The sequence below is a fragment of the Myotis davidii genome, unplaced genomic scaffold, assembly GCF_000327345.1.
Source record: "Myotis davidii unplaced genomic scaffold, ASM32734v1 scaffold524, whole genome shotgun sequence".
NCBI classification, from domain to species: domain Eukaryota; kingdom Metazoa; phylum Chordata; class Mammalia; order Chiroptera; family Vespertilionidae; genus Myotis; species Myotis davidii.
Genome location: NW_006299263.1, coordinates 1,108,852 through 1,131,505, shown reverse-complemented (window position 1 = coordinate 1,131,505; position 22,654 = coordinate 1,108,852). Strand labels below are relative to the sequence as shown.

Here is a 22,654-nt window from a genome sequence, read left to right as displayed (position 1 = left end):
TTCAGTCAAGCCATGCTCCTAGATATTTGCCTTATTTTAAGCCAGGTATTTCTTCTCCCACTTCATGCAGTTATACGGGTTTGGTTTTGTATCTCCTCCTGCCCCTCCCCTTTTTCTAATCTGTAAAATTCTGTTTATGTCTGTTAAGTTTTATCTTGTTAGTCTTGTTAGGACTCTCGGAGCTCTTTGGATCCTGATTATGTCATCCAGTGTAGTCACTCTCCTGGTTTTGCATCATTCTAATTTGATAAAAATGTCTGCCTTCCTATATAAGTCACTGATAAAAACATTCTATCAGAGAGGGTTAAATACAAAGTCCTATGGCACAACAATAGAGACTTCTTTGAAGCTGACATTATTTCATCAATCACTGTTCCTTGGATGTGATATTTCAGCCATTTCTGATCTCATTCAAGTAGACTCATTGTACATTTCTCCATCATGTCCACAAGAATGTCATGAGCTATTTGGTTAAGTGCTTTAGTGAAATCCAGATACATACCATATCCACAGCATTCCACTGATCTACCCAGTCCTGTACCTTTATTACAAAAGGAAATGAGGTGAGATTGGTGTACAGTCAGGTGTTGACAGGCAGAGTTGTTTGGCTGTTGATAATGCCCCTGTCCCCACTCCCCTCTCCCCACCAAACCAAGGGAGAGAAACATGAACACTAGTCAAAATGTTGAAGACTGTAGTGAAGAACTTTGAAGAATTCTTACGGTGGTCCTAAGGGATATAAATATGAAGATTATTGAGTAGCATTTGTAATTTTTATCCAACACTGATAAAAAACTGGTTCTGGAGATCAGAGAGTAGCTTTTTAGAAAGTCTTACCCTAATGATGATGTTTTAATTTCTGAAAGTTACTGTTCTGAATAATGGCTGGAGCCAACTAGTGACAAGAATAGATATCTGTATATATAAAAGCCTAAGTGACTCTTGCAACCAGAATGACTGGAACAGCAGATTGACCAGTTGCTATGATGTGCACTGACCACCAGGGGGCAGACACTCAACGCAGGAGCTGCCCCCTGGTGGTCAGTGTGCTCCCACAGTCAACCTCCTGCGCCCCCTTCCCCCCTTATTGTCCTCCCCCACATCGGCCCCGAAATAACTAGAGGGCTGGTGCACAAATTCGTGCATAGGTGGGGTCCAGCCAGCCCGTCCCAACTGGGCCAGGCCAAGCTCGGGGAAGGGATTGCGGCTGGTTGGCTGGCTGACCCCGCCCCCTGGTCGAACTCCCTGTCAAGGGGACAATTTGCATATTAGCCTTTTATTATATAGGATACTTAACATTTTTGAAGCACATTAGAGTAAGGTAAGATAGAGCATCGGTTTTAGATATATCGCCTACACATTATATTTACTGTCATTTCCCTTGTTTTCTTCCAGGATCGGGATTTAGAGAGACTACGTAGAAAATGGCTAAATGCGTTAACAAAACGTCAGGAGTACTTAGATCAACAACTGCAGAAGCTTGTTAGTAAACATGGTAAGAGGAGCACATTGAATATTTCTCTCCCCCCCATTTGCAGCCACATAAATTAGAAGTAAATGAACACATCAGTTATGGGGATGGCAAGAGCATAGCAATGTTATTGTGTCATAGCCTTTCCAGAGAACATTTATCTAATTGGAGTGATGTCTCTGCATAGGTCTCCCCCGGCCCCCACCAGATAAAGAGAAAATATGGTACACAAAGTAAACATTGTCCCTCAAAAATAACTTCGGGAAGATGCTAACATTTCTTGATTTCTTGTCCAAAGTACTTAAGTACTCTGACTCTGGAAGAAATTATTCATGTGCTCTTCCGCTATAGGCCTTCCACAAATTGGGCATGGCCTCTGTAAGAGTATACCAGCCTCGCAAGCTTATAGGTGTTTTTTTTGTTTTTTTGTTTTTAAAAGTGTTTTCTTCTTCTTTTTTTAATATATTTTATTGATTTTTTTACAGAGAGGAAGGGAGAGGAATAGAGAGTTAGAAACATCAATGAGAGAGAAATATCGATCGGCTGCCTCTTGCACACCCACTCCTGGGGATGTGCCCACAACCAAGGTACATGCCCTTGACTGGAATCGAACCCGGGACCCCTCAGCCCACAGGCCGATGCTCTATCCACTGAGCAAACTGGTTAGGGCTAGCTTATAGTTTTTTATCATAATTTTTTTATCATGACTCAAGGAAGTCATAAGTTTTCTAGTGATCCCTCATCATCAAGTAACTGAAATATAGACATCCTGTTGATACACAGGACAAAAATGTAAGTAGCAAGTGAAATAGCCCTGTCTGATCCTCATTCCTGATGTTTTAGACAAAACAGAGGATGATGCTGACCGTGAAGCTCAGCTTCTGGAGATGAGGTTGACTCTAACTGAGGAGAGGAATGCGGTTATGGTCCCCTCTGCTGGCAGTGGGATTCCAGGGGCCCCAGCAGAATGGTATGCACGCCGCCACGTGTCTCCTAAGGTTCTAATGCTCACTAAGCCAACTGCTTTCTGTAGGAATTTTGCCTGTGCTTTAATTAATGAAAGGCTCATTGCAGCATATGGGGGAAAAGTTGTTTGAATTAGAGGAAGTGTTTAAATTATTTTCATGAGTTGGAATAACTATGGCCTAAAATTGTTTTATTAAATAATATTGTTATGAGCTCAAATAATTAAGATTTCTGAGAATCTAAATCAATATTTAGTACCAGTGCACTTAGCATTTTAAAAAAATAGTTAATATGTTAATTACTTGGGCCATTCCCTTAAAAGACCATTTGGTCATCATAAAATTGCATCTCTAGGAGTTTTTAGTTTTGGTGCTCGTGAAAACTGTACTGTCAGCAGATTTCTGTGCCACTTTATAGAAATTAAAAATAGTAAATGAAGCCATATGGGACCCTTAGGTATATAATTTTATAAGAAAGTAACTTTAAACAAGGAAGCCTCATTTATAAACAGGTATATGCATCTTAGAAGATGGAGTTCTAATTTCAGAGCACATGATTACACCCGAAAGCACCCGAGAAGAGAGGCAGCACTTACCGTCAGGCCTCTGTGGCATCTCTGATGTTTATTACAGCAAACCCAGCAGCAGAGTTATTGTTGGCTGGCTGTGATTAAGGCTGTGGCACCATGTCCGGGCTGCTGAGACTGTCTGCTTTATTTGAGATGCTATTTGTTCATTATGTTTTAGGACCCCAGTTCCTGGGATGGAAACACATATTCCTGTTATATTCCTTGACTTAAATGGTAAGTTAGGAGGTACTTTTGGAATGCTTACCTCTAACACATTACTCTCCATGTAACACTTAGATTCTAACAAAGGATGCAGTTGTGCAGTTCTGTAGGCCTAAGGTTAGGGTTCATTTTATGTGTGCCCAAAGACTTGGTACTTGACCAAGAATGAACTTTCTGAAAGAGTAATATTTTTGTAACAGTGATAGGTATGTTTCATCCTATCATGATGTGTCTCACATACCATTCTACAGCCCGCACTGCTGTGTGCATGCTTTGTTCTTTCCTCAGTTTAGGAAGGTAGTCATGTTTTCCTGCACTTAAAATTAAAGCATAATTCTTAGAAAAGGTTTCTTTCTGGAAGGGACTAATGACTAGTGATTGCTTATGTAACCTGTTTTCTTTTATCTGGTGCTTTCTTAACATTGCCTACTAAAGTTATCACTTTTTCTGTGAGTTCTTATGTCATTCATCCCTACCTTGCCTATTTTTTAATGTCATTTTTTTCTGACATTTTATGGTCATGTTAAAATATCTTAGGTGTGGCTACATTTTACATATACTTTATCTGACAAGGAAAAATAAAAATGTAGAGGTAGATTAAAGAGCTAAAAATAAGTTAAAAGTCAGCAGTTGAATTCCTAAAACATGTGCAGAAGAACTGTATATTAAAATTAACTATGTTAAATGGGCAAGATGGGATGTCCTCAGGGGTTTTCTTTCACCGAATTGGAAGTGAGTTATGATATCTGAGGTTTTTCTCATCTTGTGCTGGTTAGCTTATTTAGACACATGGGAGAGTTTCATATACACACAGAGTTAGAAAGAGTACTTAGCCACTTCCACTGTCTGTCCACCTGATAGGGTTTTAATATATTGCCACAGCGCTCTCTCCTACCTTGTTCTCTTGAATCTTGAGCCTAAAGGTGACTCTGGCCTAGTCTTATGCTCAGTTCCTGGATAGGTGAGCTGTGTGTGTGTGTGTGTGTGTGTGTGTGGGTGTGTGTGTATTAGTTTTCTGTGGCTGCCATAATAAATTAGCACAAACTGGGTCACTTGAAACAACAGTTTCAGAGGCCAGAGAGAGAGAGAGAGAGAGAGAGAGAAGACTAAACCTAAAGAAGACCTGTTAGTATGGATATTCCTAGACATGATCAGGACCTTGTTCAGCCTTATACCCATTGTTGGTCTGCCTAAGCCCACATACTAAAAAGATACCATTGATGCCTACTCACAGCTTATGGATAGGGAGTTGGGAGGACAGGTTTGGAACTGAGTAACCAAAGGGACAGTGACAGCTAAGTGTAGTTTTTGATCCCGGATTTGAACAATGGAAAAGTTTGAGTATGGACTCTATCTATATATATAAAAGCCTAAGTGACTGAATGACCAGTAGACCAGTTGCTATGACACGCACTGACAACCAGGGGGCAGACACTCAATGCAGGAGCTGCCCCCTGGTGGTCAGTGCGCTCCCACAGCGGGAGTGCCACTCAGCTGACTGACAAGCGCCAGACACAGGGCTCACAGCTGGCCGCCACAGCCCCGAGACCACAGCGGAGCAGCAGCGAGCCTATCGAGCAGCAGGCAGTGGCATTAGCAGGCGCAGCAGGGCCAGGATGAGCAGGAGTGGCAGGCAGGAGGAGCAGGTGGTGTTGGACTGCTGGTTTTGGCCCGATCACTGCAGGCTATGCCGAGGGTCCCCACCGGTGCATGAATCCATGCACTGGGCCTCTAGTATTATGTAATTGGCTACAGGAACTAGAAACTCCTCCAGTTTCTAGTTCCTGTAGCCAGTTGATTCTTTTAATGAACTCAACTGTCAGATAATCAGAATCATTCTCGCTTCTCCTTTTTTCAGTCCACTCTCGGGGAATTCGGGTTATAATCTTATCATTAACATTTATGGACTGACCTTGAGTAACCTCTTGGGTATTTTGGCTTCAGTTGCCTTTCATGTAAAATAAGGCATAAAGGTAGGAGATTGGGTAAGATAATTTCTTGAGGCATTTTTCATCCCTAAGATCTGTGAACTGTTTAATGGTCATCATCCTTGTCATGTAAGATTTTAGAGCCAAAGGAAATGAAATTTGAGGCAGAAGGATTTTAATAGCAAACACATTGAAATTTAACTGGTAGGGGTTGTCCTTAAAATGATCTTTGTACGTAATGGGACTCCTTTGCTTTTAGCGGATGATTTCAGCTCTCAGGATAATCTTGATGACCCAGAACCTGGTGGATGGGATGCTACCCTTACAGAGGAAGAGGAGGACGAGTTCTTTGAACTGCAGATTGTCAAACACCATGATAGAGAGGTAAGTAAAGTATAACTCAGGAGGATTGGATGAGAAGTAGTTTCCTTAACCTTTCCCTGAGCCTTTTGAAACACCAGCAAGGTTGTTATTTCAGTGCTTACATTTCTCCGAAATGTAAAGGGAAACTTTTCATTATGGCTTCCAGAAAGAATGGAACCACTTCCAGAAGGAGTGGATCATCAGATTAGTCCATACAACACTTACTTCCTCTCCTGGTGAAGGCTGAGTGTTAGTATTCATTGTTCAGGTCTGCAGGGCCCACTCTCTAGGGAAATGCTACTGAAGTGAAGAGGTAAAATGAAACCATACCTGGCATTTGCTTTGAAATTCTTCAGTTAATACTTTCTAAAAAGGGGGGAGCAGGGAAATAATCAATGAATCCAGTGTGGTAAAATCCTAATAATGTTTGAATCCGAGTGATGAGTATACTAGTACAGTGGGGGTTCATTTAAAAATTTGGAGTATATTGGGAAAATGATAAAATACTTTAAGGAAGGGAAGTTGATGTGATGCTTTGAAGGACACATGGTCCCTTAGGGGTATGCCTAAGATGCACAACCTGCGTCTCACAGGGGGAAGCAGTCAGACAACCCAGCTGTGGCACCCTCTGTAAACAGACACGGGCCCTTCCTTCGCAGTCAGTGTCTCACGTGATAAACAAAGGCTGGGGAACCATTTCAGATTAAATTAGAATAAAGGGACCGTGACAGCTAAATGTAGTTTGTGATCCTGGATTGGAACAATGGGAAAATTTGAGTATGAACTCTATATTATGTCATAGTATTGCATTGATGTGAAATTTCCTGAATATGATAATATTCAGGAAGTCAGAGGGTAAGTGAGAGGATGCCCTTGTTCTTAGACGAGAATTGCTAAAGTATTTAGGGATATGGAGTTATATGTCTGTAACGTACTCTAAAGCAACTCAGCAAAAATTAATAATAATAACACAGTGTGTGTATGTATTATGAAGAAGAGGGAAAAGAAAAGTGGCCAGTGTTAACAGTTGATGAATAGATGAAAGATATGCAGGAGTTCATTGAACTGAATTTGCAAAAAAATTTTTATGTTCATGGCTCGCAGGTGAGCTTTTTTTTTTTTTTTAATTTCAAATCCAGCCAGCAGAGAACATTCTGCTCTATATTCCCAGCCGAGGGTGATCGTGGCCACACCCTCATACTTCACAGTCTTCAGGGCAGGGCTCTTAGTAGACTCCCTCATGACTGGCATGTTCCACCTCAACCCAAGCCAAGGTTTCTCTTTGTGAGGTTTCTTGTTCTTAGGAGAAGATGGGAGAGCATGTTCTTTCTGTCTTCTCTGCAGGTGAAGGCGGAAGCTTCGTGGGACTCTGCAGTGCACAGTTGTCCTCAGCTCAGCAAAGGCACCCCTGCGGATGAGCGAGTGTTTCTGATTGTGCGGGTGACGGTCGGGCTCAGCCATCCAGCTGACATGCAGCTAGTGTTGCGCAAACGAATCTGTGTCAATGTGCATGGCCGGCAGGTGAGTCGCTCATCCTAGTGGAAGAAATGACTGGAAGCAGGGCAGGGCTGTGGAGCGACCCTCTGGCCTCCCATCCCGCAGGCTCTGTGCAGCATTGTGCGCTTCTTTTCAAGGGGCTGTTCCTGGCCTGTAGCTGGGCTTGCTTCCATTCCAGAGCTTGTCACCCTGGCTTCCTCCGAGCCAGTAGTAAATCATTACATTGGACCTTTATTATTGTATAGGCACAACTTACAGCCCTTTGTCAGGTGCCACAGAGCCTTGTCGAGGTGAAGTTCGCCGTTTTTGACTTTTCATCTGGGTCCTCTAAGATGACAAGGTTCACTGCAGGGAGCCTTTGTTTGTCCTTCTTACCCTTTGCTTTCCATACCTTTCTTTCCTTTCAGTCATCTCTCTGAATTGGCTGATTCATAAATTTGGGACGTGGACTCTTATCTGGCTTTGGGTAAAAGATGAATAAGTAATAGTCTCAGTCCTTAAAGAGCCAGTGTCCGTTGGCATGTGTCCATGTATAAACAGGTGACTCTCCTCTCCTGTGACTGTGCCCTGATGCGGGTGCTCACCACGTGCTGGGAGAGGGCAGGTGCGGAAGGGAGAGTTCAGGCTGAGGACGTCGGGGGAGACTTCAGAGAGCAGGTAGCATGTGAGCTGCTTTTTTGCAGACAAGGAAGGAGCTGTTGGGTGTTCCGTGGAGAGGAGGAAAGCTGTGCAGGGGTGGTGAGGATGGCAAGGGCGTGGCAGGCTTGGGGACCTGGAGAAGCAGGGGTGGGCTGCAGAGCCAAAGGCCGTGGCCGGCATGGTTGCAAGCTAGATTACAAAGCGCCTTGTGCCACATGAAGGACACATTTAGTGGAACATTTCTAGGTGGATATAAACTCTTTCCATTATTGGTTTTGCAAATACAGGATTTGGGAGGTTGATTCTAGGGATTCTTTTTAACTGTCTATGCTCACTCTTTGGAGGCCTTCCCAACACACTGACTAAAACCAGAACAGATGAAAGTAAATCTTTTCATTTAAAAGAGCACAGTCATGGTTGACAGAGTCCTAGATGTAATCGCCACCCCTAAAAATTAATCTTTAGTTCTAAATGTCACACTGATATCAATCTTCGAAATGAAGACTGGCGGTAATGCTGTTAAAATTGCAGCTCTTTAGCTGGGCAATCCAACATCAATAAAGCCCAGGTCGTCGGGTTAGCCAGAGATGCATATGGTGTGTCTCCCATTCACTCTTCCCTTCAACTCCCTTTTCTCGGAAGGCTCGATGGGTTAAAATCGGCACGCTGGGGAACATTTTGAAGAGTTATTTGCCATTTCAGAACTAGAGATTCTGGTTGCCAAGCACCGAGACTGGTACAACTGAGACTGACTGGGTACTGGCCCCACAGAATTTTTAACCGAAAGGGTGCATCGTGGTGTCACCAAGTTTTTTCTACATTTTTTGTTTGTTTTTATTTTTTGTTGCAGGGACAAGGACTTGCCACATTTTCCCCCTAGTTGAAATGATTTGATAGTATCCAGCTGATACTGAATGAAATTATAGTATTTTAGGGCACGGCAGTTTTCATCCCAATTTCAGATATTTCATTTCTAAAAACGACGTCTGTATAACAAGAGCAGGGACTTCCTTAGGAGCCTAATACATGCAAGTCAGCTTCAGTAATTCCATAGACATAGAAAACAAGAATGGGAGATAACAGCAGCACCCACACTTTCCCTCTCCCCACTCCCCCCCGAACCCCACCCCCTCCACACACACACCCATTAGAAAATAGCTGTAGCTCCTCTCTGGCCAATGGACTGGTAATGGCTCAGCTTTGCGGGCTGCAGTCGAGAGAGTGAAGAGATGAAGTAATGGTCTCTTTGCATTCTAAAAGGTTAACATCTCTTTAAAAAATTAACTAAAGATTACTAAATAGGAAAGAAATTACTCAGTAGGTTTGTGAAAATATGTATTCCTAAGACCAAGCAGCTTGATTTTTCTGTTTTCTTTGGGGGGGTTCTCACATATTTCCTGCTTCCCTTTGCATGAGGATAAAGGTTCTCCCTTAGTTTAATATTCTCTCTTCTTCTTATCTTTATTCACCAATTATATTCTGCCCTCATCCCTGCTCTCTTCAACCTCTACAGGATGTTCAGTCTTAGCAGCATCTTTAAATGAGTCATCTATGCATTAATTCAACAGTTCAATTCTTAACTGCAAAGAGCACAGTCAGCATAAACAATGACCAGGCACTCTTAAATCATCCTTCATAACGATCCTGCTTTGGTCAAGAATTTAATGCCCGAACTTGTCAATATTCATGGTACAAGATGTCCATCGTACTGGAATAAAAAAAGTGTAAGAGTCACCAGTCCTTGCTTACCTCTTAGCTAGAAGGTCGTTTTATTGTGTAGAAGTTAACAGCCTTATTTCCGTAGCCTTTAAGCAGAGTTGAACCGGATGCCTGGTGTCAGTTTCCAGAGGTTAGGGTCTGTGCTCTCAGTGTGTGGATATAGGAGCTGTCACCCATTCGCACATGTAGACACACAGGTATCTAAAATGGGTTGCGTGCACTAAGACAAAGCGGAGGAACCTGTGTTTGGTGATTTGGATTTTAACGTGCATAGATTGGAAATATGTTCTGTTTCTTTTTGGTTGGAGTGAATGCAATATCATTTACGCTGTTTCTCTGATAATATAAATTCAGTTTTTGAAGTGGAAAACCGTATCTTCTGTTTTGTTTTTCTAGGGTTTTGCTCAGAGTCTCCTAAAAAAGATGTCTCATCGAAGTTCTATTCCTGGCTGCGGAGTGACTTTTGAGATTGTCTCCAATATCCCAGAGGTGAATGATCATATGAAATTTGAATTTAACTAAAAATAAACATGTAAAAAGAGCTAACTCCCTGAAAAGGCACCTACCTAAGGAACATGTACTAAATAGAAATGTATATTTAGGGACATGATATAAGTTTTTAGAGGAATTTCCTAATCTTGATTCAGTAACATGTACTTGTGACTCTAAAGCAGTGGTTCTCAACCTTCTGGCCCTTTAAATACAGTTCCTCATGTTGTGACCCAACCATAAAATTATTTTTGTTGCTGCTTGATAACTGTAATGTTGCTACTGTTATGAATCGTAATGTAAATATCTGATATACAGGATGGTCTAGGCGACCTCTGTGAAAGGGTCGTTCGACCACCAAAGGGGTCTCGACCCACAGGTTGAGAACCACTGCTCTAAATGTTCTGGCTTTAGTATTTTGTTAAAGAAAAACATTGCTTTGAAAAGCAGATCAACCCGGCCCACATGGCTCAGTGGTTGAGCATCAACCTATGAACCAGGAGGTCACGGTTCGATTCCCAGTCTGGGCACATGCCTGGGTTGTGAGCTTGATCCCCAGTGGGGGGCATACAGGAGACAGCCAATCAGTGATTCTCTCTCATCATTGATGTTTCTGTGTCTCTCTTCCTCTCCCTTCCTCTCTGAAATCAATAAAAATATATTTTAAAAAAAAAGCAAGTTGACACCTTTCCACTGATAAAAGATAAAGCGGAATAAGTGGTACAAACTTCCAATTATAAAACAATGTCACAGAGATATAATGTACAGCAGAGAAAATAGTCAGTAATATCATAACTTTATATGATGGCAGATTGTTACTAGACTTATTGTAGTGACCACATTGTAAGGCATATAAATGTCAAATTACTGTGTTGAACACCTAAAGCTAATTTAATGTTGTATGTCAACTATCCTTCCTATATAATAAAAGCCTAATATGCAAATTGTCCCCTCGACCAGGAGTTCAATCGGGGGTGGGACCAGCTGGCCAACTGCCTGTAGCCCCTCCCCCCATCCAGCCCCGCCCTGGTTGGCAGCAGCAGTGGCAGCAGGTGTCCGGGGGAAGGGAGGCCCCGGCCAGCAGTTGCCAGAGACCCTACCTGTGCACAAATTTCATGCACTGGGCCTCTAGTCTATACTATATATAAAAGCCTAAGCGACCATTACAACTGGTTGACTAAATGACTAGTTGATCGGTTGCTGTGATGTGCACTGACCACAAGGGGGCAGATGCTCAATGCAGGAGCTGCCCCCTGGTGGTCAGTGCGCTCCCACAGCCAACCTTCTGTGGCCAGCCAACCTGCCATGGTCCCTCCCCACCGGCTGACCATGTGGTCAGTGCGCTCCCACAGCCAACCTCCTGCAGCCAGCCAACCTCCTCCAGGGCCGACCGGCCGGCCCTGATCGGCCCCGATCACCAGTCAGGCCGAGGGACTCCACCATGCACAAATTCATGCACCAGACCTCTAGTACTTTAATAAATAATAAACTTTTAAAAAGACATGAGGTACTATTGTAACTCTCAAAGGGAGCCAATATAAGATAGCAGAGATTTAGGGTTTCATTTTGGAGCCAAACAGAAATCTTGTTTCTTTAACCTATTAGTGAAGTGAACTCTCATAGGTTACCCTGAGTCTAAATGTTTTCATTTATCAGAAAAGGTTAGCAATACCTTCCAAAGAGGATTGTTTTAAGAATTAAATGAGACAGTATATACAAATTGTTGTGCACACGCTAAACTATAAATTGTAATTGCTGTTATTATTGTAGTTACTATTGTTATTTTATTATTATTATTTCTCTTTATGAACTAAATGAGATATTCACAGGACTTAAACAAATCAAGCTTAAAATGTCCCTGACAGAAGATTATTGTAGGATGCAGTTTATGCTTCCTAGTGTTTCATCCCTGATTGAGAGGCTTATTAACTGGGCACTGCACGCTGGCATTGGAGGCCTTCTGTACATGAGCAGGAGAAATGAGGGGCTTGCGAAAAGGATCCGATGACAGAGAGAAAGAGGAGCAGCCCTTGCTACACTTACTGTCTGAAAGCAGGAGTGAGTGAGGAGGTGAGACTCCTTTCTCAGGAGTGGAGCACCGAGCATGGAGTGTGAGCCCTGGGGGCACGCCTTCTCTCCTCACATCCATCCACGTCAGCCCCATTCTCTTTATTTGAGGGTTCAGTGTGTGCTCATTCATCCTGTTGAGTATCTGAACAATAGATGGAACAATATATATTTTAATACAGAGTGCAATTTTGGGAAGAGATTTCTTGTATTGCAAAACACTTTTTCTTTCAAATAATGTCAAATAGTAACTTGTTTTTCCTGGATCTTCAAAGTGTTAGACTTTCATAGTAAATATTAACTGTTAAACTTTTTAATCTGGAGCCTGCTGAATAAATGTTAAGTCTGTTTTCAGAGTTAGACTGCCTGCAAAATCTTGGGTCCATGATAGATCACTCTTTGCATACTTACATGTTTAACTAGAAACTTGCTGTTTATTCTCTGCATCTGAGTGTTTTGTATGTTTTCCTGGTTGTTTCAGATCTTAACTCTATAAGTGGTTTGAGTGTAATTGAGAAACAGTGACAGCTATAATGAACCATCTCCACTTTTCCTTCCTCTTCTCATCTTTCTGTCCCCATCACTTCACCCCTCCTATTTGTAGTTTTCTTATCCTCTTTACAAGTGTTTTTTAAAATTTCTTTATTGATTAAGGTATTACATATGTGTCCTTATCCCCCCAATATCCCCCTCTCCCCACTTTACAAGTGTTTTTATTCTTCAGGTGGTATGGTTTTCAAAGGGAAGAAATGTGGAGGAACCAGTTGAAATATAAACATAACCTCATGTGTTTGGGCTACCTGCTAATAATTAGCTAAATATCTCAGTTGGCAAGCGTAATTTTTACATTGCCAAATTCTGATGTAAAGTAAAAGGGAAAGTGAGTCTTAAAGCCTATAGTAAAAGCCCTGGCCATTGTGGGTCAGTGGGTTTGATTCCCGGTCAAGGTCACGTACCTAGGTTTCAGGTTCACCCCACTCCAGGTCGGAGTGCCTGGTGGGAGGCAACCAATGGATGTGTCTCTCTCACATCGATGTTTCTCTCTTTCCACCTCCTTCCCTTCCTTTTTCCACTCTGAAAAATCAATGGAAAAAGTATCCTCTGGTTAGGATTAGCAACAACAGAAAGATCCCATAAGAAGCTAGGTCTCATCATGAAAAAGCCCCAAAAAGTCCTTTTGTGTTCCATATTACAGAAGCTAGGAGGGTTTGGTGGCAAGAAGTGATCATAGGCCAGAGGGCAACAAGAAACATCTTCACATGTTTTGTTTTTTGGGTGTGTTTTTTTTAGCAGCGTGAATGCTTTCATTGCTGGTGGGAGTATAAAATAATATACCACTTTAGAAAATAGACACCTACCTCATGACTCAGTGATTCCATTTCTAAGTTCTTACCCAAGAGAAATGGAAGCATATGTCCATAAAGACTTGCACAAGAATATTCATAGCAGCTTCTCAAAATAACCAGAAACGGGAAACAACTCAAACATCCATCCTCAGATGAATAGATAAAATAAATTGTGGTACCTCCATACTGTGGAATCTTGCTCAGCTCTACAAAGAAATGAACTATATGAATGAACCTCAGAATTATGCTGAGTGAAAGAAGCTAGACACAAAAGAGTATGATTTCATGTATTTGAAGTTCCAAAAAGGTGAAATGTTTAACATGTATAGTCAGAGAAATTGTCTCGCCTTAAGGAGGGCTGGGATTGATTGTGAAGCCCATAAATGAACTTCCTGAGTTAATGGAAATGTTTTATGTTTGATAGGTGTGTGGGTAACATGGAGACATGCGTTTCTTAAAACTCAAGTATCCCCTTTCTTAGACAATCAGGATAATGTCTGTACCCTTCAGACACTGAAAAATATTCTGTGTTGAGTGGAAAAACGAATATGTACTCTAGCCTTGCTAATTATGTGGCCTTCCTCTTTCCTCATCTATGAAATGAAAATGATTTCTTTTCAGGGTTATTAAAAGGCTCAAATGCATTACTATAGGAGCCAAAAATTTTGCCATCTTTCAAATTCTTCCTTATTTTATCCATCTCAATACTCATTTATTATTATTTTTTATTATTATACTAGGGGCCCGGTGCACGAAATTCGTGCACTGGTGGGGGGTGAGGGGGAGTGTCCCTCAGGCCAGCCTGCCCCCTCTCACATACTGGGAGCCCTCAGGCATTGACCCCCATCAATCTCCAATCGCAGGATCGGGACACCCCTCTCGCCCCATCACCGGCTCTGACCCCCGCCCAAGCCTGACGCCTCTGACCCAGGCTTCAGGCCTGGGCAAGGGGACCCCCAGCCCCCTCTGATTGCTGGCTCCACCCCCCGCCCAGGCCTGATGCCTCGGTCAGAGGAGTTGACCCTCATCCCCATCCGATCGCTGATCACCGGATCGGTTCCTTGCCCAGGCCTGAGGCCTCCGGCAGAGGTGTCAGGCCTGGGCAGGGCACCCCCAGCTCCCCGCGGTTACAGGCTCCGTCCCTGCCCAGGCCTAACGCCTCTGGCCGAGGCATCCTGCCCGGCAGCGGGGACCCGCAGCGGCAGCGGCCCTGCGATCGTGGGCTCCGCTTTAGGCGCAGGCAAGGGACCCCTAGCCTCAGGACTGCCAGCTTTGACCCTGCCCAGCTCCCATCGCTGGCTCCACCCCTACTTCCTGCTATCACTGGCCAGGGCGGCAAAGGCGCCTGATTCTCCGATCATGGCTGGGGGGCAGGGCAAAGGCGGCCCTGGGGGCCCTTAGCGCCTCCCTGGGTTTCTGATCACTGTCAGTGGCAGGGGGGTTCTTCCTGCTTTTCCTTTTGCCTCCCTGCATTGTGCCTTCATATGCAAATTAACCGCCATTTTGTTGGCAGTTAACTGCCATCTGAGTTGGCAGTTAATTTGCATATAGCCCTGATTAGCCAATGAAAAGGGTATCGTCGTACGCCAATTACCATTTTTCTCTTTTATTATATAGGATTTTTTAATCCTTACCTGAGGGCATGCTTAGAGGGAGGGAAGGAGGGAGGGAGGGAGAGAGAGAGAGAGACCAATGTGAGAGAGAAACTTCAATCAACTGGTTGCCTTCCACATGCACCCGACCAAGGATCAAACCTGGAACCCAGGCATGTGCTCTGATAGGGAATCAAACCAGCGACCTTTGGTGCACAAGATGATGCTTAATCAATTGAGCCACTCCATCCAGGCTCTAATGCTTATCTAAATTTTAAAAAATATTTTTGGAAGTTAGAATGTGTCTTATAATTAATGATATCTTAAAATTAGTAGACAGACATTTTTTTCTCCTTAGCGGTATATAAAATGATGGGGTTTTTTTTTTCTTAAAGTTGATGGCATCTTAAGATGCAGTGGCATATGGATATATATTTTGTAGTTTTTGACAAATTCACAAGTAAATAAAGTATCTGATTTTCCCCGAGCAGAATAATTTGTTATGAACTAAGTTTGCTGGAAATAAATACATTAATCTGTCCCTGCTCCCCGACTTGTGCATATCCCATTTATATGCATGGCCCGTCCATGTCAGACAGAGGAGCAGGGTTGGCTGTGCTGGAAAGCACAGTGAGAATTTTCCTGGATGCTTCTCTTCTTGGTCGGCTCTGCCACTCCAGAGTTGAGGACAGAGACCAGCTGTAGAAGCCGGTACATCTTGAATAGTTTGTGGTAGGTTGCTTAGTGAAAATGTTGACACCCACCCTTCTTCTCCATCCCCATGTCTGCCTCTTACTAGGGTTGTTTGGATCCCGCCCTTATTTAGCTGTTCCCCAGCTCCTCATTCTTCTCTCCTGCCCCTCAAGATGCGTTCCTAAAATGTACTGGTGGTTATATTTCCAACTAGCCCCCAAATCCTTTCTTTCTTTTTTTTTGGTGCCCTTGACCGCAATTGAACCTGGGACCCTTCAGTCTGCAGGCCGACGCTCTATCCACTGAGCCAAACCAGTCAGGGCCCCACCAAATCCTTTCTAACCAGTAATGCTTTTGTTTTTAGTGGAAATCAAAAAGAGAACAGCTTTGTTGAGAATGCACTATTTCAGCTACATTGTGTTTAATTAGCCTTTCAAAGCAACCTAACCACCATTCATACCGTGGTTTCTGTGGGGAAGTGCTTTCTGAGTTCCAGAAGCTGACTTTACAATGGGCCTATATCCCATTTGTTAGCTCAGTACTCTGTATGTACCTGTGTCTGTATAGATCAAGATGCTTTTAACACTGTTTTCTTCTGCAATGTATTTAATTTTCATATACAACTTTCCATTCTCCAGGATGCCCAGGGAGTAGAGGAACGAGAAACATTAGCGAGAATGGCAGCGAATGTGGAAAACACGGCTTCTGCTGACTCCGAGGCTTACATTGAAAAATACCTTCGAAGCGTGCTGGACGTGGAGAACCTGCTCACTCTGGATCGCCTTCGCCAGGTCAGTCCATGGCGCTGGGTGCAGTGGGGCTGACCCAGCCCAGCCCGATTCTGTGTTTGTCTTTCGACATCCCAGTATTGTTACTTGTAAACTTCGAAGCATCTACTTAAGTGGAACATATTAATTTAGCCTTGCCGGTGTAGTCTGTGAAGATGCAAGAGTTACATTTGGAAAGTTATTGTTTCCAAGGCACTATGTGGTATCTAGTTGCATTGGAAGTAATGGGAAAAAGTATTTAACTTTTGCTGGCTAAAGAATCATTTAAAAAATGCCTTCACACTGGGCAGTAATGTTGCTGAAGAACTATTCAGTAGTGAGGCATAGTGGGTCCTTGCTTAGCTGGACAAGCCTCCCACAGTCGTAGAACTGTCTCCAGATGGGAGAATAGAACTGCCAGCAGTAAACCTAACCCTTAGGGAAACCCTAAACCTCATTCTACCTAGCAATTTGAGACTTTTTGCAACCAAACATACTCATGAAAAATAAAAGTGAAAGATCTGATTTTCATGACCTTTCTCCTGGGACTGACTTCTGCCAGCATCAGGGGGGCCGTCAGTATAGAGGAGAGAAGCATCTAGTAGACTGTCAGCTCTGCAGCTAACTTTGGATAGTCTACAATATTATAATGGGATCACTAGTCATGTGGAGTGACAGCTGTTATGTACAGAACTAGGAATGTATATGTGTAGATGGTCACTCAAGGCTTGCTTTCGCTGGTATTGCTTCGGAGTGTGTCTCTGATACAGTTTCCCTCTGGTTCTGACTGGCAGGAAGTTGCGGTGAAGGAGCAGTTGACGGGCAAAGGGAAGCTAAGTAGGAGGAGTATCAGCTCTCCCAATGTGAACAGAGTGAGTACATGGCGTCCCATTCTGTCGTGCTTTTGTCTCCTTTCTCTTCTCTTTCCTTGAATAGCTCTTCCCCATCCTTTCAGTCTCACCTCAGATATCATTTCCTTGTCTGAACGGGTTGAAGGGCCTCTGTTTCTTCCCTGGAGAATCTGTGCATGGCTCTGTCCCTGCCCTTCCTGATGTCAGGGGGAAGTACCGTTTAAGCACCTCTCTGATGTTTCTCATTCTCTAGCACCGGTGGTGCTGTCTCAGTGACTGGGTGTTCTGTGACCAAGTGCCTAGGGCAAGCCATTTGAATTTTCTAGACTAACTTATTTTTAAATTGAGAAGTCTGGGTTAGGTTTACAAACTCAATTGCTTACAGGCCATCCAGGGTAGTATAAAGGAGTAAAATAAGTTAAGTTTGTTTCATAACAGTGTCTTAAGTTTGTTGTTTTTTTTAAAGACATGAATGTATAATTTATGTGCATATGAAGCATGCAGATAATTCTTCTCAAAGAAATATGCCTATGGCCCTGATTTACCTCTCCTTTTCTTTCTTTTGATAAAGATATGGATATAGGAAACATTATACCTTTGTCTGGACTTTACACGAAGAAAAGCCACACTACAAGCATTGTGACAAAGAGCAGCTGACTCTCAGCCTTAGCCTTTGAGAGACAATAGTGATATCTCCCCCCCGCCCCCCCCACGAGTGACTGAAAGACATCACTCGGTGCTCTCAGACTGAATGGTTGGGATCATTCTCTGAGGTTAAGAAGTATCACTTTAATTCAACATTCACATCTCTCTTTCCTTCAGAAAATGATATGTTTAAATGTACTGATACATGTTGAGATTTATTATTTAGAATCCTATGATTTAAAATAGCTTGTGTGTATACATTTGCTATGAATACCCAGAAAAAGGAGTCATAAGATCAGATACATAAGATAACCAGTAACCTGGTATCTTTTAAATGGAAGGGGATAAACAATAGAAGTATTTCTTATCAGGCCCAGTTGGTTGTTTCCTTAGCATAAACTGGATATCTGATCTTATACAAACCTCCCTTCTTAAAATTGTGGCTAACCAATTTGATTTAAAAAAATGTGCCTCTCATCCCAAAGGCCACTGGTCTACGTTTGCAGCTGTGGCCTTGGCTGCCTGTCTGCTACTACCCAATTGGAACAGTTTGTTGACTCAGTTTTCAAAATCTTGTATTTCCAGGGCTGTAGATTTATGTACTTTTACACATAACGGACTAATCTCCCTCTTTATTTCTTCTTCAGTTGTCTGGCAGCCGACAAGATCTCATTCCTTCTTACAGTCTAGGCAGCAACAAGGTACGTGTTAAAAACTATTTGCGGTCAGTCTCAGACCTGTTTCTCGTTCGTCTCTCCTCTCAATGACCACACACTAGTTTTGCAGGCCCAAATCTCTCCTACTCTTCTATGCATGTGGAATTTATTGGAATGTGTTTAGAGTTCATTTCTTTTTATCTGATAGAATATAATTTAATAGGCCTTCTTGTTACTCTAATTTTTTAGGATTCAAAAACAAATTGGTTATTAAGTTCATATATCTGTTTAAAATACTCTTCTTGTTTGCGTCAGAAAAGGAACGTCAAATCAGATTTTTAATAGTAAAATATTGATAGAATGATTGAAAATGTATAAGAAATATGAAGATGATATCTAAAAGTTAATATTTTTGTTAGAAGAAAGAAAAATGAGGGAACGGAAATTTTGTTATCTGGAATTTATTTACTTGTTAATCTAACTTTCCACAATTGAACAAATTTTAAGCATAGATATCTCATTGTTATTAACTTAGAGGGATCTCTTGAAGATGTCACATATTACAGTTTTGTGTGATATTTTTTGAGGATCGTGGTTAGATGTTAGCACTCTCAAATATGGAGAACATGCTCTATGTTGATATCTTAAACCTTAGGGGTTGAACTAGTGGGAGGGATTTATCACCAAGGCTAAGCTCGGAGGGCAAGTGCAGGAACAGGAGCTGGCCAGAGGGAGGAGAGGAGTCCTCAGAGAGGGAGGAAGGCCCGGGAGGCAAAGTGGCTTGGAAACTGGAGGAGAAAGGGTTCCAGATTCTTTAGAGACATAAAGTGAGAAATGAAAGACTCTTTTGGATGTGACAACGAAGAGTGTATTGGAGACCTCTCCCAGGGCAGTTTCTATGAAGGGCTGGGTAGAAGTTAGCTGGATGTGTCATTTAAATGAGTAATTATAACCTTACACACTTCAGTTACTCTTCCAGGACTTTCCTTGTTTGAGTCATCTTGATTTCTTGGGGTGTCTGGGTAACTTAACGAAATTGTGGAAAGCCTGATTTCCACCCTCTCAGATTTTCCCATGTCAATGTGCTGTCCCAGCAACAGGGATATGGATGCCTCCACTCTATTGCAGTATATATTTTCAGTTGGCGTACACTTCAAAAATTTAAATACCCTTTCTCCCCAGTTTGCAATCTTCCTCAGCCATGGCAGTCCCACCCTCTGACAAACATTGGAGGTGTTGTCAGGGAGAGCAGAGGGGCCAGCTGGCCATCGCTAACTTTGTTCCCAGTGCAGCCGTGGAACGAGCCCTGGAAGGGTACCAGGCATAACTGGGCTTTGATCAACATCTGCTACTGTCCTGTGCTTGTTTCCAGGTCTGCAGGTTAAAAGGATGTTCACATATCAAAAGTAGAGACCTTTGCTTTTCGCTGGGGGAAAGGTAGAGGAAAAGTGTTCTAAGACAGATTTGTATGGAGGGACCTGTTTCAGGAATAAGGAAATTCATGATAGAGGATTATAACTGTGATGCTCAAAAACTAAGTGGAAAGAACACTAAGCAACAGAGTTTTGATTTCAGGCTCACTTCAGTAGGGAGTACAGGGTGGCCCCCCTACTTTCAGACTAGGGGCCCTCAGTAGTTTTATCATCCAAAGCAGAGCATATTAACAGATTTTTAGGGAAAATAAATACTTTTAAAATTATATTTTCTTAGTAGTGAGAAAAGAACCCCCTTGACCCCCTCCCTACTGCCCCAGCTTTAGCAGCACGGAACAGAGTTCACCCTGTGGCCTTTTAAAATGAAACAATGAAAAAAACATCTTCAAATATGGCATTGCCTGGAATTCAAAGTTTGTTATTAATGCTACCCATAATATAGTTCCTCAGGATTGAGTAGTGTTTAAACAAATTAACATACAAATTATCTAAACCCTATTAAATCCCTTTACACAGCAGCAGTGCCTATATGCATATGAAATTACCTGAGTACAAGGGAGTCCATTGTCTTAATGGCAGAAGATTAGAAACAAACTAAATGTCCGTTGGTTTAATCTGATTACATACATTTTATATGCACCTGGGTGTGCACATACATGTGCAATAAGTAAGTGGGATGCTGTGCAGCTGTAAAAATAATAAGGAACCCCTCCAGGTACTAATATGGAAATTTAGTGTATAAACTTAGTATATCACCAGGATATACTAAGTAATTAAAATGAAGTGCAGGATGTATAGTAGGCTGCCATTTGTATTATTGAAGGAGGGGGCAAGAGGGAAGAGTGTGGCAATTTATAGATTTGCGTATACATACATAAGAAATTGTATGAGGATATATGAGAAACTAATACCATTTCTTATCTGCCTGGGAAAGAGAGGGTGGAAATATGTGGGGAACTGAGCAGGCATGGGGAGGGAGGTAGGCAGCTTCTCATTTTGAATTGTATGAATGCCTTTTTATATTATTTGGTTTTGGAGCATGTGAACAAATTACCTCTTTACAAATTAAATAAATTAAAATGTAAAAATTTTATTCTCTATACCTTTTAAATTGCTAGAAATTTTTGTTCTCTTATATGTTTTGGGTTGAGAGGGTCTCCACTTAGTTTATCCCTAACAATTTGCGCACAAAACCCTAAAGGAAAGATGATTGAAGAAATTGTTTTGGGAAATCTTAAGAGACTCATGTTGTTTTTTTCTTTTCTTTTGGGGACTTCCTGTATTCTTCAGTTTTCAGAGATCCAGGGAGAGGTAATTAATCCATTAGGTTTGCCTAATGAGTGGGATACAAGTACTATCCTACTACCTAAAACTTACCACTCTTGCTTTTGCCTTGGGATTAGGACTGAATTTTTAAATGTAATTTTTATAAGATGACTAAATTTGACTCTGTGCTAATTTTTTTGGGCTCACCCTTTTGTAAAAATAACTTTGGTTGTCAGAATGTATGATTCCTTTCAAATGTTCCTCGTTAACTGGGCCTAACATTGTAAAAGTACTTGTCAAAAGAGACCAGGAACTAAGGCATCTTACTGAATTTAGAAGGCTCCGGGATGGGAGGAGTTGGAGTTAATTTGTATTAAGCAAATAGTACAAATAAATGTTTGGGAACTTGTAAGATGTTCTTTTCTGAAGCATGGGACGGGGGAGAGGAGTGAAAAAATGGTGCAAGTGCTTTGAGCATTCTTTCGACAGCACCGAACTTAGCTCAGCTGGACCATCTTGGTTTCTTTGCACAGAAGTGTTTAATGTTCAGGAGAATTGAGTCAGAAATATAATTTTATCATGGACTTGATGATGCTTAAAATGCTAGAAAATTTGTTTTGAAATGATTGAAGATTATGATTACATTAGTTACACCTACCTTGCCAACTTGCATGGATTTTTCTGGGTTGTTTACATTAATCTATGTATCTGTCCCTCTGAGCTTGCTTATGAAACCAGACTTGTACAGAAGAATTTGATGTGCTGTGTTCTCCCCTGTGTGACATTAAAACGCTCAAGTTAGCCGCAGTAACGGTTGGAATCAGGGAATGGCCACAACGTAGATTCAGGACTCCATTCTTTCCTAATTTTCAATTAACGTCATGGCAAAGATTAATCATTTGGGAGTAGAGTGACACTAAAAGGTGCGGCAGTGAGGGGAGAGGGAGTGGTCGGGGTACTAAAACCATCTAGTTTGGCCTATACCCTTTGAATCCAGCCAGTCATATTTCACATTTCCTTATTTATTGATGCTTGTTACATATTAAAATTGCAATAGTTTTACTGAACTCCATCAAAATTGAATTTTATGAACTATTCCCAACTTTTAAATTCACCCTAGGGGCTAAAATAAATCACTCTCAATAAGCTTTTCAATTAAAAAATATAAAATACCCCTAATTGCAGTGATGTTTCTATTTATTTATCATTACTGGATATTTCATCATGATTGTTAAGGCAATTTTTTTTTTAGATCAGATAAAAACTTAGCAAACTTTGCATTGACCAGTCTACCAAGATGGGCTCATATTAGGTGCAGAATTAATTTCAGCAGATTGTTGTTTCATCTGAAAACACAATGGAATACTACTCTGCTGCAAAAAGGAAGAAAATTTTACCCTTTTTGGCAGCATGGCTGGACCTGGAGAACATTATGCTAAGTGAAATAAGCCAGTCAGAGAAAGACAAGTACCATAT

At 41.9% G+C, this 22,654-nt stretch overlaps 1 protein-coding gene across 1 annotated transcript in view; it reads left to right on the top strand.

Moving 5' to 3' along the window:
- Positions 1-22,654, top strand: part of KIF13B (kinesin family member 13B) — a 176,153-nt gene that overhangs the window by 120,513 nt on the left and 32,986 nt on the right. Inside the window, exons 26-34 of the mRNA XM_015571149.1 lie at positions 1,396-1,495; positions 2,315-2,441; positions 3,184-3,239; positions 5,415-5,539; positions 6,863-7,039; positions 9,770-9,862; positions 16,199-16,351; positions 17,122-17,199; positions 18,471-18,524. Coding sequence (XP_015426635.1) covers positions 1,396-1,495; positions 2,315-2,441; positions 3,184-3,239; positions 5,415-5,539; positions 6,863-7,039; positions 9,770-9,862; positions 16,199-16,351; positions 17,122-17,199; positions 18,471-18,524 — 963 coding nt within the window. The remainder of the gene's footprint in view (positions 1-1,395; positions 1,496-2,314; positions 2,442-3,183; positions 3,240-5,414; positions 5,540-6,862; positions 7,040-9,769; positions 9,863-16,198; positions 16,352-17,121; positions 17,200-18,470; positions 18,525-22,654) is intronic.